Here is a 14,058-nt window from a genome sequence, read left to right as displayed (position 1 = left end):
TTGATTAGACATTGGAACTTCAGTTGAATTTACAAAAAAATGTGCATGAGAATTTGTATTTTCCTTATATTACGCATATCATATTTTTCAATTTGCTATGTGTACTAGCATAGCTATGCTATCCATGGAAGAATGGAAATGGAGAACAGAGATCTGTATTTACCTACTGTTCAGAAAAGGGGAAGCCAAGTGATAATATGTAGTTATTCAAACAACTAACATGATAGCAGCTCTCTAATACTAAATTTCACTACCTGGGAAAAAGGAGCAAACAATAGCCCTATCACACAGGTTGTTGTAGGATTAACTAAGACAATGGATGGCAAACATTGATAGAATGTTTGGTAGAAGACTTAATAATTAGAGCAATATAGCAATTCAAAAAAACCTACCATGTCTGGAATTCACATGATTCATAATATAAGAAACATTAATAAAATTGGTCAGTAGGTCAAAGATCTGCTAGAACTAGCCATACCTCCTAAGACTTTACATAAGTTTTTTCTTCCTCAAGATTTATTTATTTATTTGAGAGAGAGAGGGAAAGCATGTGTATGAGTGGGGTGAGGGGCAGAGGGAAAGGGAGAGAGAGAATCTCAATCAGACTGCCCACTGAGCATAAGCCCCATGTGGGGCTCCATCTCATGACCCTGAGGTCATGAGCTGAGTTAAAATCAAGAGTTGGATGCCTAACAGACAGAGACACTTAGTGTCCCACAACTGTACTTCAATTTTTAAAAATTTTTAATTTGGTGGATATTTCAGGAATTAGAAGACTGAAATTAGTCAAAAGAGTTTATTGTCTCCTTACCCCTCATTAAATGAAATGTCTAGAAGTATCTGGTTATTACCGACATTGCTCTTGCCCTCTACCTGAGAGCAGGATTTTTTTTTTTTCAATTGTCTGAACAGTGTAGTGTATCAAAATTGACATAAGTCATGGGATGAGAAAGAATGACAAAGAATTCCTAAACCTGAGACTTTGTGGGCATTTCTGAAATATCCTGGGCTCGGGGGGGGGGGGGGCGGATACTTTTAGTCTTTTAAATTGCAGGGAGTGCAGAATCACCATAACATTCAGTCTCATCTCTTCTATTTCATTGGAGATACCAATGGTTGAATGTTTCCTTAGACTTTTATAAAACACGCAAGACTACTGAAAGTTGCTTTGAAACAAACACAGCTTAATTAAGGATTTTGTATATTACATGTTCTTCTCAGTTATTAAAGAAATATGTCATGCTATTTGGAAGGATTGTGGTTCAACTTCCATGAGAAAAGATGAAGAAACCTGCCATAGTCTATAAATCCCATTCCTTTTCACGGGAAGAACAGAATAGTTTCATGGTAATATCAAGGACATCTCATTACTGGGAGAAATTTTACAATTGGTCTCTCATAATCATTACTCTCATAATTATATATTTATTTTAATGTGCATATTCCTTAAGATGTTTGAAAACTCAAATTACTGAGGTTTTATTTTTAGTTTTTATGTAAAAGGAATTTAAAGCCTGCAATGTTTAATAAATAAATATTATTCCTAAGGAATTCCTCCTGGTAGAAGTCCAGTATTTCATTTGGTAGATAAAAATTGTTGTACGTCCAACACTGTCCTAGACATTGAGGATATACCTGAAAAAAAGAAAAAAAAAAAAAAAAGGAAACCACTCTCATAGAACTTACACGTGACTTGAGGGAGACAACAGAAAAACTGACAAACCAATAATATAATTTCATGTAGTAATAAATTCTACGACAAAAATATAAAAGGATGGCATCCCAATACATGAAAAGGGACTCAGAGGGATCCAGCGTAGGCCTTCTTAGAGGCCTTTTCTGAAAGTGTGACAGGTGAGCTGAGCAGAGCTGTGAGAGGGCCAGAGGGGGTTATAAATTGTGAAAACTCTAAAGCAGGAATACATGGAGTCAGTTCAAGAAAAAGAAATGATGCTGGAAGGATGGGTCACCCAGAGGATACTCCTTCTTACAATGTGGATATTCATTCAGGGAGTTACTCATCTCTAAAGTCTATATTCCCTTTGTATCCTTAAAGTCTAGTTCATTTACTCAGGGGATAGTTGAAAATATCTCTTGAGTTTCTCAAAGTCAAGGGATTATATAGAGTTTTTAGAATTTTTCAAGTATGGAAGGTAGATTCTTTTTTTTTTTTTTAAGATTTTATTTATTTATTTGACAGACAGAAATTACAAGTAGGCAGAGAGGCAGGCAGAGAGAGCAGGAAGCAGGATCCCTGCTGATCAGAGAGCCTGATGTGGGGCTCTATCCCAGGACCCTAGCCCTAGGATCATGACCTGAGCTGAAGGCAGAGGCTTTAACCCACTGAGCCACCCAGGTGCCCTGGAAGGTAGATTCTTAATCCTGGATGGAAAAACAACAACAACAACAACAACAAACAAAACAAAACAAAACAAAAAAAAATGAGGGTGTATTAAAGTCATATTAGTCATATAGTGCAAATACCTGTGTGTATACAGGTGTTTTTATTTGTATGTGTTTTTAAGTTCTTAAATTTTTATTTTCCCCTTTTTGACACTAAGTTCTGTTTCCCATCTGACCAGTTGCAAAATTCACCATGCCTGGGGGAAAAACACATAGATTTATAAACTAGGTAACTTTATTGACTTTCAGGAATCTATGAGTCACCATCACCATCTCTGATGACTTCAAAGAACAAGGTCTTTCTAGGCTTTCCTGTGTCTACAATATAAATCAAGTCCGAGCACATAAATGTCCCAATAATTATGAAGTTTTTTCCTGCACCAGCTGGTGAAATTTGTTAATGTATTTCTTTTTGAGCTTTCTAAGATGGGGGAAATTTTATAGTAAGTATTTTTATTGGAGAGATTTAAGTTTTTAGCCATTCTTTTATAACCAAAAATTGACTCAGTTTTATACAATGACAAAACTGTTTGATAAGCACTTAACCATACCTCTCTACTTCTGTCTTTGAAAGATCACCACGACCTGCATATTTTAAGAAAGACAAATTGGCTTCAATATGATATTTATAAGGCATATGGTTCTCTACCAAAGTGGATGACTCATCAAATTCATTCTAAATTGATAAAATAAATTATTACAGACAATGGCTTTCTGACCCCATTTCTAGCAATGTAGTGATAAAATCAAAGTCCTACATGGTTGTAAACCACGTGTTTTATATATTCATTTTATAGTCACTAAGTAAGAATAAAAACTCTCTGAAAATTTACACTTGATCTTAGCCAAAAGGCAGAGAAGCAATAAAACTCTCCGAAAATCTAGAAAAGAATGTTGCAATTTTTAATCACCTCTGTATTCTCATTGTGAGGAAAAATAGCAAAAAAAGCATTTTAAACTAACCACAGTTTTGGAAATTCTGTAGTGTTACCATGTCAGCTTGGGGGGAAATGTTCCCTGTAATTCCCTAAGGGCCATCCTGGGGTCAATATAGTATCATTTTAATTATTTGCATGATGAAATTCCCATTTAAGATAAACTTTCAAATGAACATACTTAGAAAGTTACAAATAATTTGGAGTAAAAATTTGGGGCTTTAGTTGGAAAAAATTTTAATTGATGAAAAATTTTCATCAAGTCTCAAATTTTTATCTTTTGAATTTCAGTATGATGTAAAAAATGACTTAAAAGCCAAAAAGATGGATAACTAGGAGCATAGTGACCCATCAAAACCTTAAAAAATAAGTCATTACAAAAATCGTTTTAGTGAAAAATTATACAGAATACTAGAAAATGTTAATAGAGCCATGGCATGTAATAATCTTAAGTACCTCTTTCAGGATTCTTAATCCTGCATGTATACACATGTATACACACACAGACATATGAAAAATTACTTTAAGGAGAAATTACTTCTTGGGGTACCTCGGTGGTGCAGCTGGTTGAGTGTTCAACTCTTGGTTTTTGTTCAGGTCATGATCTCAGTGTTGTGAGATCAGGGCCCACATTGGGATCCACTCTCAGTGTGGAGTCTGCTTGAGATCCTCCTTCTCCCTCTGCCCCTTCCCCTCATAAAATAAATAAATGTTTTTTTTTTTTAAAGCTTTAAAAATGAGAAACTACTTCTCACATTGAAATAGTCTACAAAGAAGACAAAGACATAGCAACAGGTTTTCTATATTTTAGTCATTTTCCTCTTCCCTCTTTTTACTTGTTTCCTCTCCATTTCTCACTTTCTGCTTTTTTCTTTTCTTCCTAATGCAACACAATAGCAAGTAGTCCAAGAGTAAGAGGGAGAGTGAGCACTCAAGGCAGAAGCTGAAATGTTTTATAATGGATCTCGAAAGTGATATTTCTAGCCTCCTAGAGTTAATTATCTAGGAAATATTGATTATATCTTTTATTATCAAATTTTGTTTTTATTTAAGCAGGCTTGATTAAATGAGACTCAAACAGGACACAAATCCTGGCGTGAAAAAGTTCACATTTATCCCTTTAGATTTATTCTTTACATTACCCCTACAATGCTCTCATGAGAAATGCAGACTAATGATGGCACTCTCCTTTAATCTTCAAAGGCCTCCCTCTAAACTGCAGTGTCAAAGCTAGCCGAGATTTCTGGTATGGTACACAAGGCGTTTCAGAACCCAATCCTCATCTACTACTCCAGCTTCTTCCCTGGACTCTCCTCATGCACTTACTTACACTCAAATTACCCAATTGCTTAGCATTCTCTTCATAGCCCATGCTATTTCACGCCTCTTTGATTTTGCTCATGTTGTTTCCTTTGCTTAGAACATCCTTACCCAATTTTTTTCACCTGTGTAACTTGAATCCGTACATAATATGCAGCACGGGTGTCATCTCCTCCTGAATCTTTCTCTAATCCCCCAAATGGAACTAAGTATTCTTCTTATATGCTACTGCATCCTGTAACCCATCTATCAAGAGTACTTGTCACATTATACTGAAATTATCTCTTAATATGTCTGCCTCTTCAACCAAAGTGTAGAATATGTCTGCCTCTTCAACCAAAGTGTAGGCTCCTTGGTTTCTATGATCGTATCCTAGATTCTTAGCACAGTAACTGGCACAAAGTCTCCCAATATTTATGTTATTTACATTGGCAAGATCCAAAATGTGAAGCAGATGTATTTTATCAGCTTCTCTTAGGCTTATGCCATTAGGTACTTAATTCCACTAACTCCCCTTGTTCTGAATCCATGCATGTTACAAAATACTTTTACCCATTGCATAAACAAAGATAGTGTTCTCTTATACTTTCTGTAACAAAGACAGTGTTCCCTTATACTTTCCAATCCTGTTTGCCGTTAGGGTGATAAAATATGACTGGCTTTGGCCAAATGATTATGGGCATGACTGACATGTGTTGACATTTGGCAAAGGTAGTTTAGAGGCAGTATTTTTTCTCAGTTTACTCTTCTATCCTGAGGCTGCTCGATACTTTATAGGCTGCCTAACAACTTATCCCTGAACTTAAAAATGTTAAGCAAGATACATTTATTATCTCACAACTTCTAAAGTATCTATGAGAAACTTGGTAAGAGTTCTGTCTCAGAGTGTGTCCCTAAGTTTCAATAAAGCTAGGGGCTGAGGGGAGGATGATGCTATGTTATCTCAGACTGGATGAAGGATTTGTTTCCATGATCATACATGCGGTTGTTAGCAGGCCACATTTCCTATATGGTGGTTGCCTGGATATTTCAAACCTTTACCATGTGAGTTGCTCACAAGGCACCTTACATTCTCCATAGCAAGATGTCCAAGAGCAAGAGAGAGTAGGAACTCAAGGCAGAAGCTGTAACCTTGGGGTGCCTGGGTGGCTTAGTGGGTTAGGCCTTCAGCTCAAGTCATGATTTCAGGGTCCTGGGATCGAGCCCCGCATGGGGCTCCCGGCTTCCCCCCTCTCTCTATCTGCCTGCCTCTGCCTACTTGTGATCCCTCTCTCTCTGTCAAATAAATAAATAAAATCTTTAAAAAAAGAAAAATAAAATAGTATTTTAAAAAAAGCTATAACCTTTTATAATGTTATCTTAAAGTGACATACTGTTACTTCTGCTGTATGTTATTGGTCATCCAAGCCGATTCTGGCACAGTGTGAAAAGAGCTACACAGGGTATGACTATCAGTTGATGCAGGAACATTGAGAACCAGTTTGGTTATAACAGAGCCCACATGTTAAGGTGGTACATAAAACATGAGGGACTCCTCAACCTTGTGTCATTGTATGAAACAGACTCTCCAACCTACATTAAATGTTAAACAGACAAAAAATAAACTTCTGTGACATAAAACCAGTGAAAATTTAGGGTTTACTTGCTGCTTTGGCATAACCTAGTTATTCAACCAGTGAAGCTCTTCATGTAGATATGACTATCAGAAGAGACTATGATGATTGGATGGACTTCAAGTATTCTAAGATTCATAAAAGTGAATCATTTTAAATAATTAATTTAATCATTAATTTTAAATAATAAAATCATTATTTTAAATCAAAACAGTAGAATTCTTTCCTTATTTTCTTTTTTACCAGGTTCGTGAATTTGGTTAAAGTGTGTCTGTACTCAGAACATTGACAAAATCATGTATCAAAGACATCATAGCTAAAGGCCAAAGAGACCTTAACCTGGTCTCTTGGAATACAGGAAACTGGCAAGCTTTCCCCAAGCTGACATATAACCCTTTGATATCTCCAGTTACTTAAACTTTTTAAGTAATTTTAAATCACTTTAAGTCCTTGATTCATTAAATAATACCTATCTCATAATATTATGAAGAATAAATGAGACAATATATATGTAACAATGTCTTCTGAAGAGTAAAATACTACATAATTATTAAACATTCTTCATATCTATTTAATATTGAAACAAAATTACTGGAAAAGATTCAATGATGATAATCCCAAAATATTTTTAAGAATAAAGTATATATATATTTATTTTGAAAATTTGTTTTTTGTTTATAAGAAAATTATTCTGTTGGAAACAGAATATACATATTCAAAATATATCCTATATCTATTTGCTTGGTTAAAAGATAACCCCTCATTGGGAACAAAAGTAAAATGAATAAACTCAGCCCAAAGAGTCAGCAATTCAAAAGACTCATCATAGATGTTATGTATTTCATCCATTAGTGTCGTAAAGTGTTCCAATATCTGCATTTAAAGGTCATTTCATATCTGGTGTGATGGGCAATGCTCTTTGGACATACATAACACCATTATGCTCCAGGAACATATCATTATGTGATATAAAGATTGACTTATTCAATCAAATCAATAGAAACCCGTTATTTTTTTTTATTATTTTTTTTAAAAAAATACACGAGTAGGTTTGAAAACCAATAAAGGAAAGAAATATCTTTGGATTATTTGATATATTAAATGTTTAGGTTCTCAGTCTTAAGTTGTGTCTAAAGACAGCACATTCAATAGCAAAATAATCCTTGGACACAATTATCTAACATTTACCCAATGAGTCACCCCACCCCCATCCCAAACAGGCAAAAGCATTTTTGGCAGCAACTATTTTACCTTGAAATTTTGTCTTGTAAAGTAACCCCAGCCTGACCTTGATTAGCTTATCAAATGAGCTCATCCTCATAGCTGAAGAACTGTAGTCTATCAGAGATAGAGCATGGCAACATGCCAGAACAACTCTGTAAATAGTCTAGAGGGCACATCTAAGCATCATTTCCACTCTTTTTTCTGTGTTTCTGTCTGAGTCAAGATGAGAAACAAGGGAGACAGGATGAAGTAATGGAACACAGCTGGGCCATGGGACCTGATCAATCCATATTTGAAACTTAGTTCTGCTTCTTACTGTCTGACTAAACTTCGGAAGAAGTTAAAATAGCTTTTGAACATCATTTTCCTCATTTGTAAAACAAAGCTATTAATCTCCTTTTAGTTTGCTATGAGGCATCAATAAAATACATATATACATTGTGGAGCTTAGCATTCAGGACTTAGCATTTGGTGCTCAATAAATATTCTTCATTTTCCTTTGCAGTGAGAAGGGGAACTAGAGATGAATCCTCAGGTTCTTCTATCAAAGGTCACTGACTGACTCCTATTAGTAAGCCAGTACTTAATAGAATATGCGTCCCTATAATTCTGGGTTATGTCATAATGCTGTAAGAAGAAAGACAGAAAATTATTTTTTCTGTCTTTTTCAGCAGTGGATACTCCTGAATATGGGGAGCTGAGTGAGACTCCAGCTAACATAGCTGCAGTACATAATGATTTTCAAATATATTCTAGAATATAAAATGATGAAAATTAATGTATGTATATATATAATATATACATATGTAATATAAAACATATATGTATGTCTTAATGAAAAGAATAAGAAATTTTAAACAATAGAATACTGTATTTGCATTTGAGTGTTAGATTTGGCCTTTTTTGAAAATTGTTATTATTTTCATTATTTCGTTTTCCTCATTTTTTCCAAATATAGGAAGAATCCATTACATTTACCTTATCAGTAGCATATATTATGTAATTATTGCCTGTAAATGACACATGTTGCTGTTATCTATGAGGTAACCATTTTAAAAGTTATCACTGAGATTCTGTTATAAAATAACACTTTGTTATAAAATAAATAAAACACATGATTTATTTTACCCAGTAAAACTAGGTGGTTATGTTTTTAGTCAAAGTGTGGTGACATCAGTTTAATACTTATTCAGATAAGTATATTTTACTTTATGTAACTAAAAATACAAAAGTTTAAAGCTCCATGGCTACTATTACATTTTACCCCCATCATTCATGACTTCTATCAGGTCTTGGCAGAAATAAGTAATGTATTATCTCTAACATCCTTCTGTCTCCTGTGTAGGAAAGGGTAGGTTTAGAAACACCCACAGATGTGAACTGGTCATTAGAAGAAGTAGGAAATAAATGTTTCTTAGGCTTAGAAGTAGTACAAACTTGTAACTCTTGTCAGCTGCATATCTGGGACATATGATTAACTCTGTAATAGGCAGCCCATTACAGATATTCCACCCATCTCATCCTCCCAATTTAACTTAAATGTTATCTGGTAAATTCCTTAATAGACAGTGCACTTCAACTGAGTTAAATCAACATATTACCTGTGTATGTGTGTGTGCACACATGCTATTTAAAACATTAATAGTGACAGACCAAACAACAGCCCAACAGCAACCCATAACTCTGAGTAGATAGGACCCAGTGCAAGCAAATTTAAGCTGAAAGAGAATATTATCCTGATACTTAGCAATGACTTTCACTGAGAGCTGAGAAGGCAATGTTAAGTAGTTAGTATGAAGGCACTAAACACATATTAGGTGATGAGTGGGTGGAGCCAGTATGGAAAAGGAGAGCAACATGTGCCAACTCCACTTTACTAATTGCTTTTAGGAAACATCTCAATTAAGAAAAAGGCAGAACAGTGGTTGTAAAGAGCTACAGAGCTGCAGAGTGATCATAGAAGCAGAAGACAGCTGCAAACTACATCAGGGAGAGATTTCAATAGTGGGAATGAAGGGATAGAAATTAGCACTCAATGCCTACTATGTGTAAGAAAAATACAGACACACACGTCTGTGTCCTTCTCTATATGTAATATTATACATAAGATTTCTATAAGGCCCATATTATCAACCTTAATTTTCAAATAGAAAAAACAGAGAGTTCAATGACATGCAAATGGTCATACAAGAAGCACCAAGCACAGCTGGACTGTTGAATGCTCTCCTCATTTTTCATATGGAGACAACAACAGAAAAGATAAAAGCATTCCAGCTTAAAAAGAAATCATGATATCTTTGAATGCAGAAGTAAGATAGGTAGAGACTTGCTCATTTCCTCCAGCTGTTTAATGCTTGAGTTGACTAGAACCCACCACTCTGTCCAGTTTCAACTCAAGGAAAAATAAGTAGGAATAACATCAAATACATTCTTCTGAGTGTCCCCAAGAGCCCTCCCCCAACACATATTAATTTTAAAAACATAATATTGTTCAAAATGTACTGGTCAAATAATTGAATGCATCTATTTGGCTATAGTACAAGACATACTTAGGAACAGGTTATATGTGGCATAATTTTGAAGATACTGGAAAAACACTGTGTCCAAAAAGAACTCTGTCCTATCTTCTTTCCTGTGACCTAAAATTCTATAAGTAGACATGCATTTGTCTTTTATTAGAATGCATATACTCATGAAATTTAATGTAGGGTAACTTTTGTCTTATTTTGAATGACTTGTGTTGCATTTTTTTTCAGAAAAATGTTTTTCATCACTGGGAAGAAACACATGATACAGATGGGAGAAGGGACATGAGAGAAAAGAACTGTGGAAAGAAGAAAAAGAGGTGGAGATGATCAAGGCTTTGTCATTCTGCTCAGGGCATATCCTGTTACATCATTTTACAAAGGACATTGTAGGGGAAATGACTTCTAACTGATCACATTATATCTGAAAGTTCAACAAGGTTGAAATTTCCCAAGTAGTCAGTTACATGAAAGTGCAAATGGTGAGTAGATCTGAAGGGTCAGGGATTACATCTGCTGCCCACACTGTGGTCTTTCACCTTCATACCTAATAGTTGCCTCTTTATCTTGCTTGAATAATGTGATTCCTTGTCCTACCACTCTATGCATAAAATTACTTTTACCAAAGGGGCAAAAAAGCAATTCTCCATCTAATCCGTTTTGCAAATTTGACAGTGATATCAAAGAGCAGGAAGTTGTCTGTGAGTAATGAGACACTGATCATTTGTTTAAATGTCAAACTTAAACTTCATCAACTTTCAGGGAATATGTCAGTAAAGAATGGGTTTCGGTTCAACCAGGGAGGATTTCTGTGTCATTTAGTCCTTAAGAAAATAGCTGTCAGTGTCTTGAAAGCCCAGTGCTTTGAGTAAATTTTTCTTTTTAAGCTGAATGGAACTGGCCATTTCAGCACTTGGGGCTGTGGACAGTGCTCTTTTCCTTGACACTATGAAATACATAGAGGTGTTCCCTTCTTGAGACTAAAACACTCCTCGGGCTTGCAAACACGTACCCCTAAACTATGCAGTTGGAATATAAAGACCAGACATCAATATTCTGTGTAAGGCCAGAATAAAGTAACAGCAAAGGGAAACAAATTTCACCACAGAGATTAAGCCTGTAATAAAAATTAGGGAAGGGGAATAGTTGTGATTTGCAGCTATTCCTGCAAAACAGGTCAAATTTTTACTGCAATGCAATAACATTCCTCTCTGGATAGAATTTTGTTGGCGACAATGACAGAGCCATTAACCCTTCATGGTAATTTATTAACAGTGGACATAGATGCAAAAGAGAACAGGAAGTACATTTAATAGGCTTGTAGAAAACAAGGAGCAAAGAACTCATTCTCTCAATGCTTTCTAGCTGTAGAGTAGAATACCAATGGAGAATTCTGGATCTGAGCTCAGAAGAAATGCAGTTGAATCTGAATTATGTTCTTTAATAAGCCATTTCATTTCTCTAAGTCTTGTTTCTTCTTCTGTCAAATGTGGGTTATTTTGAGGTTTAAATGAAGGTATATGTGAAGGAGTCTGGCACATGGTAGGTACTCGATGAATGTTCAATTTAGATTACTTACTTATCATTAAGTGTTGACATAACACAGTGATATGTTTCTATGCTGGCGGCTATGTGCTTTAATAGTTGTGACTCTAAGAATGGATTCCATGAAGGGAAATAAGAAAACCATTATTATTAACACAATTATCTTTATAACAAAGGACCCTAAGTGTGTGTATTTTCACCTTCTTCCACCTTGTTTGCATCACCCAAAGATTCCCTTTATGTTTACCTTTAAAACATCAACAAAATAAAAGTGCCTGAAAATAATACAGTATTATTTAAAAAAAAAAAAACGTTTTCAGAGGATTTGTATCTCTCTTAAAAAAGATAATATTATACTAACTCTCCAGAATGCTTCTCAATCACATACTACCAACTACCCTGTCTGCTGAATTGGTGAGAGAGTACTTTGAATGCTTCCTACCAGACTGACACATTTGGGGAGAGAAGGTAAAAATCAAATTAGTGCTGAAAACCGGTAAGTTCCTTACCAACTCCGTTGCAGCTACAGATTCTTTGCTTTGGACTTCAAAGCCACTCAGCCTCTCTCACCTTGCTCATCTACCCTTTTTGTAACTGAAAATCAAGAGCATCTTATCCTAGCTCCCCCCCCCACACACACACACCGCGTCTCCTCCTGTCATTTTTAACAGATTGCCTCCACACTGCCCTCTGCATTTGAAATGCCTCCTACTCTCCATTCATCAAGGTACACTCTCCTTCCATTCACAATTCATGTTAACTCGTCCCTCCCTTCCAAAGCTCCTTTTAAGTGGATTCCCCAGCTGCCCTAATAAAACTACATCATCACAGCCCCATACCACACTGTACCCCCTCCCCAACACTCAAATTGTGCCAAGCTGGGAAACCCATGGGGAAAACTATGTTTGCATACGAACTCAGAGACAAATAGGGAGTCTAGCGTTAGCTTGGTCTTGTCTTTGGACAAACATAAATAAATAAATAAATAAATAAATAAATAAATAACGAAATTTCCCCAAGCCTGGCAACAAGCATGCTGGGTGGGTGGGGGAGGGGGGGCGGCGAGTGGTTGAGTGGATGAATGATGAATGGATGGATAGGCGGATGAATGATTGAGATCTCTTTGGTACTTTTCTCAGATGCCCCTCCTTCTTGCCAGCTCCTGGCATGGTTCCTGTTTAATTTAGCTTCAGTGCGTGAGTGCACCTCCGTGCTTCGCCTCTGTCTCCGCTCCCTGCCTTTTTATTACCACCTCCAAACAGAGCCTAACCTCCTCGCCAAAGGGCACTCTACCTAGCTCACAAATCCTTTGTGACTTCAATGGCCACTGAGAGCTCGCTCCTTAGGAGTACGGCTTTGCCCTCTGCCAGCTTTACCTCTCCAGAAAGCCCCCGAAATCCCCGACTACGTACGTTACACAAAAGGATGACGAATTTCCCTATACTCAACAAAATCCACCTGGAGACCCTGTTCTTACCCGGCTCTCGCCACCTATAACCGAGATGATCGCAAAAGAAACGCGCTTCCCCTCTTCTCCTGAAGAAAAAGAGATTACCATTCCAGGGCTTGGTCCTGGTTCCGAAAATCAGAAAACTTTTTTTTTTTTTTTTTTTTTTAAATAGGAAACCCCACCCGGAGAGCAGCGACTGCTTTGTTTGCATCCCAGGGGGAGGGAGGGGTCTTCAGAGCCTTTGCAGCCTGGGGCGGAGGGGACGTGAACAGTCCTCTGGAGGGCTGCCCGGGACCAGACTCACCCAGGACGTTCCCAATAAGAGCCACCACGAACACGATGATGTACCCAGCAATCAGGACCCACTCATATTCTTTCGGGTGTAGGTATTCCCTCCACAGGTACCGCAGGAATTCCTCGTCGTCATAGTCGGTGGGGTTCAAAAAGGGCTCTTGAGTTTCATTCAGCTCCGAAGCAGATGACCAGTTGCGACAAGGGGGGGAGTCCTCCAATTTGGTACCGGACATCACGGGCTCGAGTCCGGTTCCGCTCAGTGCCGCAAGCCGCTCTTCGCCTGCCCCATGAGCACTGTGATTTGCGGTGCGAAAGGCGGCGCGGAGACGCGAGAAGGGGCTCCAGAGCAGAAAATGACGTGAAAAGTTACTGAGCCAATGCCTCCGGAGTCTAGTGCCCGGCAACTTCTGCGGCGGCTTCTCTGTCTTTCAGACGATTTTGCACCGCGAAGAGAGGTGGCCGAGGAACTAGGGACCAGGCACTGGAGGCTGCAGCAATGACACCGGGAGGAGAAAGCTACCTCGGGCTCGGCTCAGGCTCAATTACTGCTCATTCCAGCACCGAGTCCGCAGCTCGCAGCCTCCACCCGCGCTGAGGGAGAGCTGAATCCGAAGGGGGTTGGGTGGGGGGGGTGCGAGAGTCATAAAAATTGTTTTAACCTATTTCTCCGTGGGTTAAATCTCCCGCTTTTCTACTTCTCTCTTCCATTTCTCACGTGCAATTTCCATAACCCATACACAGACGTGTAG

At 37.4% G+C, this 14,058-nt stretch overlaps 1 protein-coding gene across 2 annotated transcripts in view; it reads right to left on the bottom strand.

Moving 5' to 3' along the window:
* HCRTR2 (hypocretin receptor 2) overlaps nt 1-13,576 on the bottom strand; it is a 119,971-nt gene extending 106,395 nt beyond the window's left edge. For both annotated transcript variants that reach the window (XM_082731242.1, XM_082731241.1), the window contains exon 1: nt 13,320-13,576. In XM_082731242.1, the coding sequence (XP_082587368.1) occupies nt 13,320-13,542 (223 nt within the window). In that variant the 5' untranslated portion in view covers nt 13,543-13,576. The remainder of the gene's footprint in view (nt 1-13,319) is intronic.
* Between the last annotated feature and the right edge of the window lie 482 nt (nt 13,577-14,058).

This window comes from Mustela nivalis (genome assembly GCF_964662115.1).
Source record: "Mustela nivalis genome assembly, chromosome: 5".
Lineage (NCBI taxonomy): Eukaryota > Metazoa > Chordata > Mammalia > Carnivora > Mustelidae > Mustela > Mustela nivalis.
Note: the sequence above shows the minus strand (reverse complement) of the source record. Positions and strands in the feature narration are given on the sequence as shown.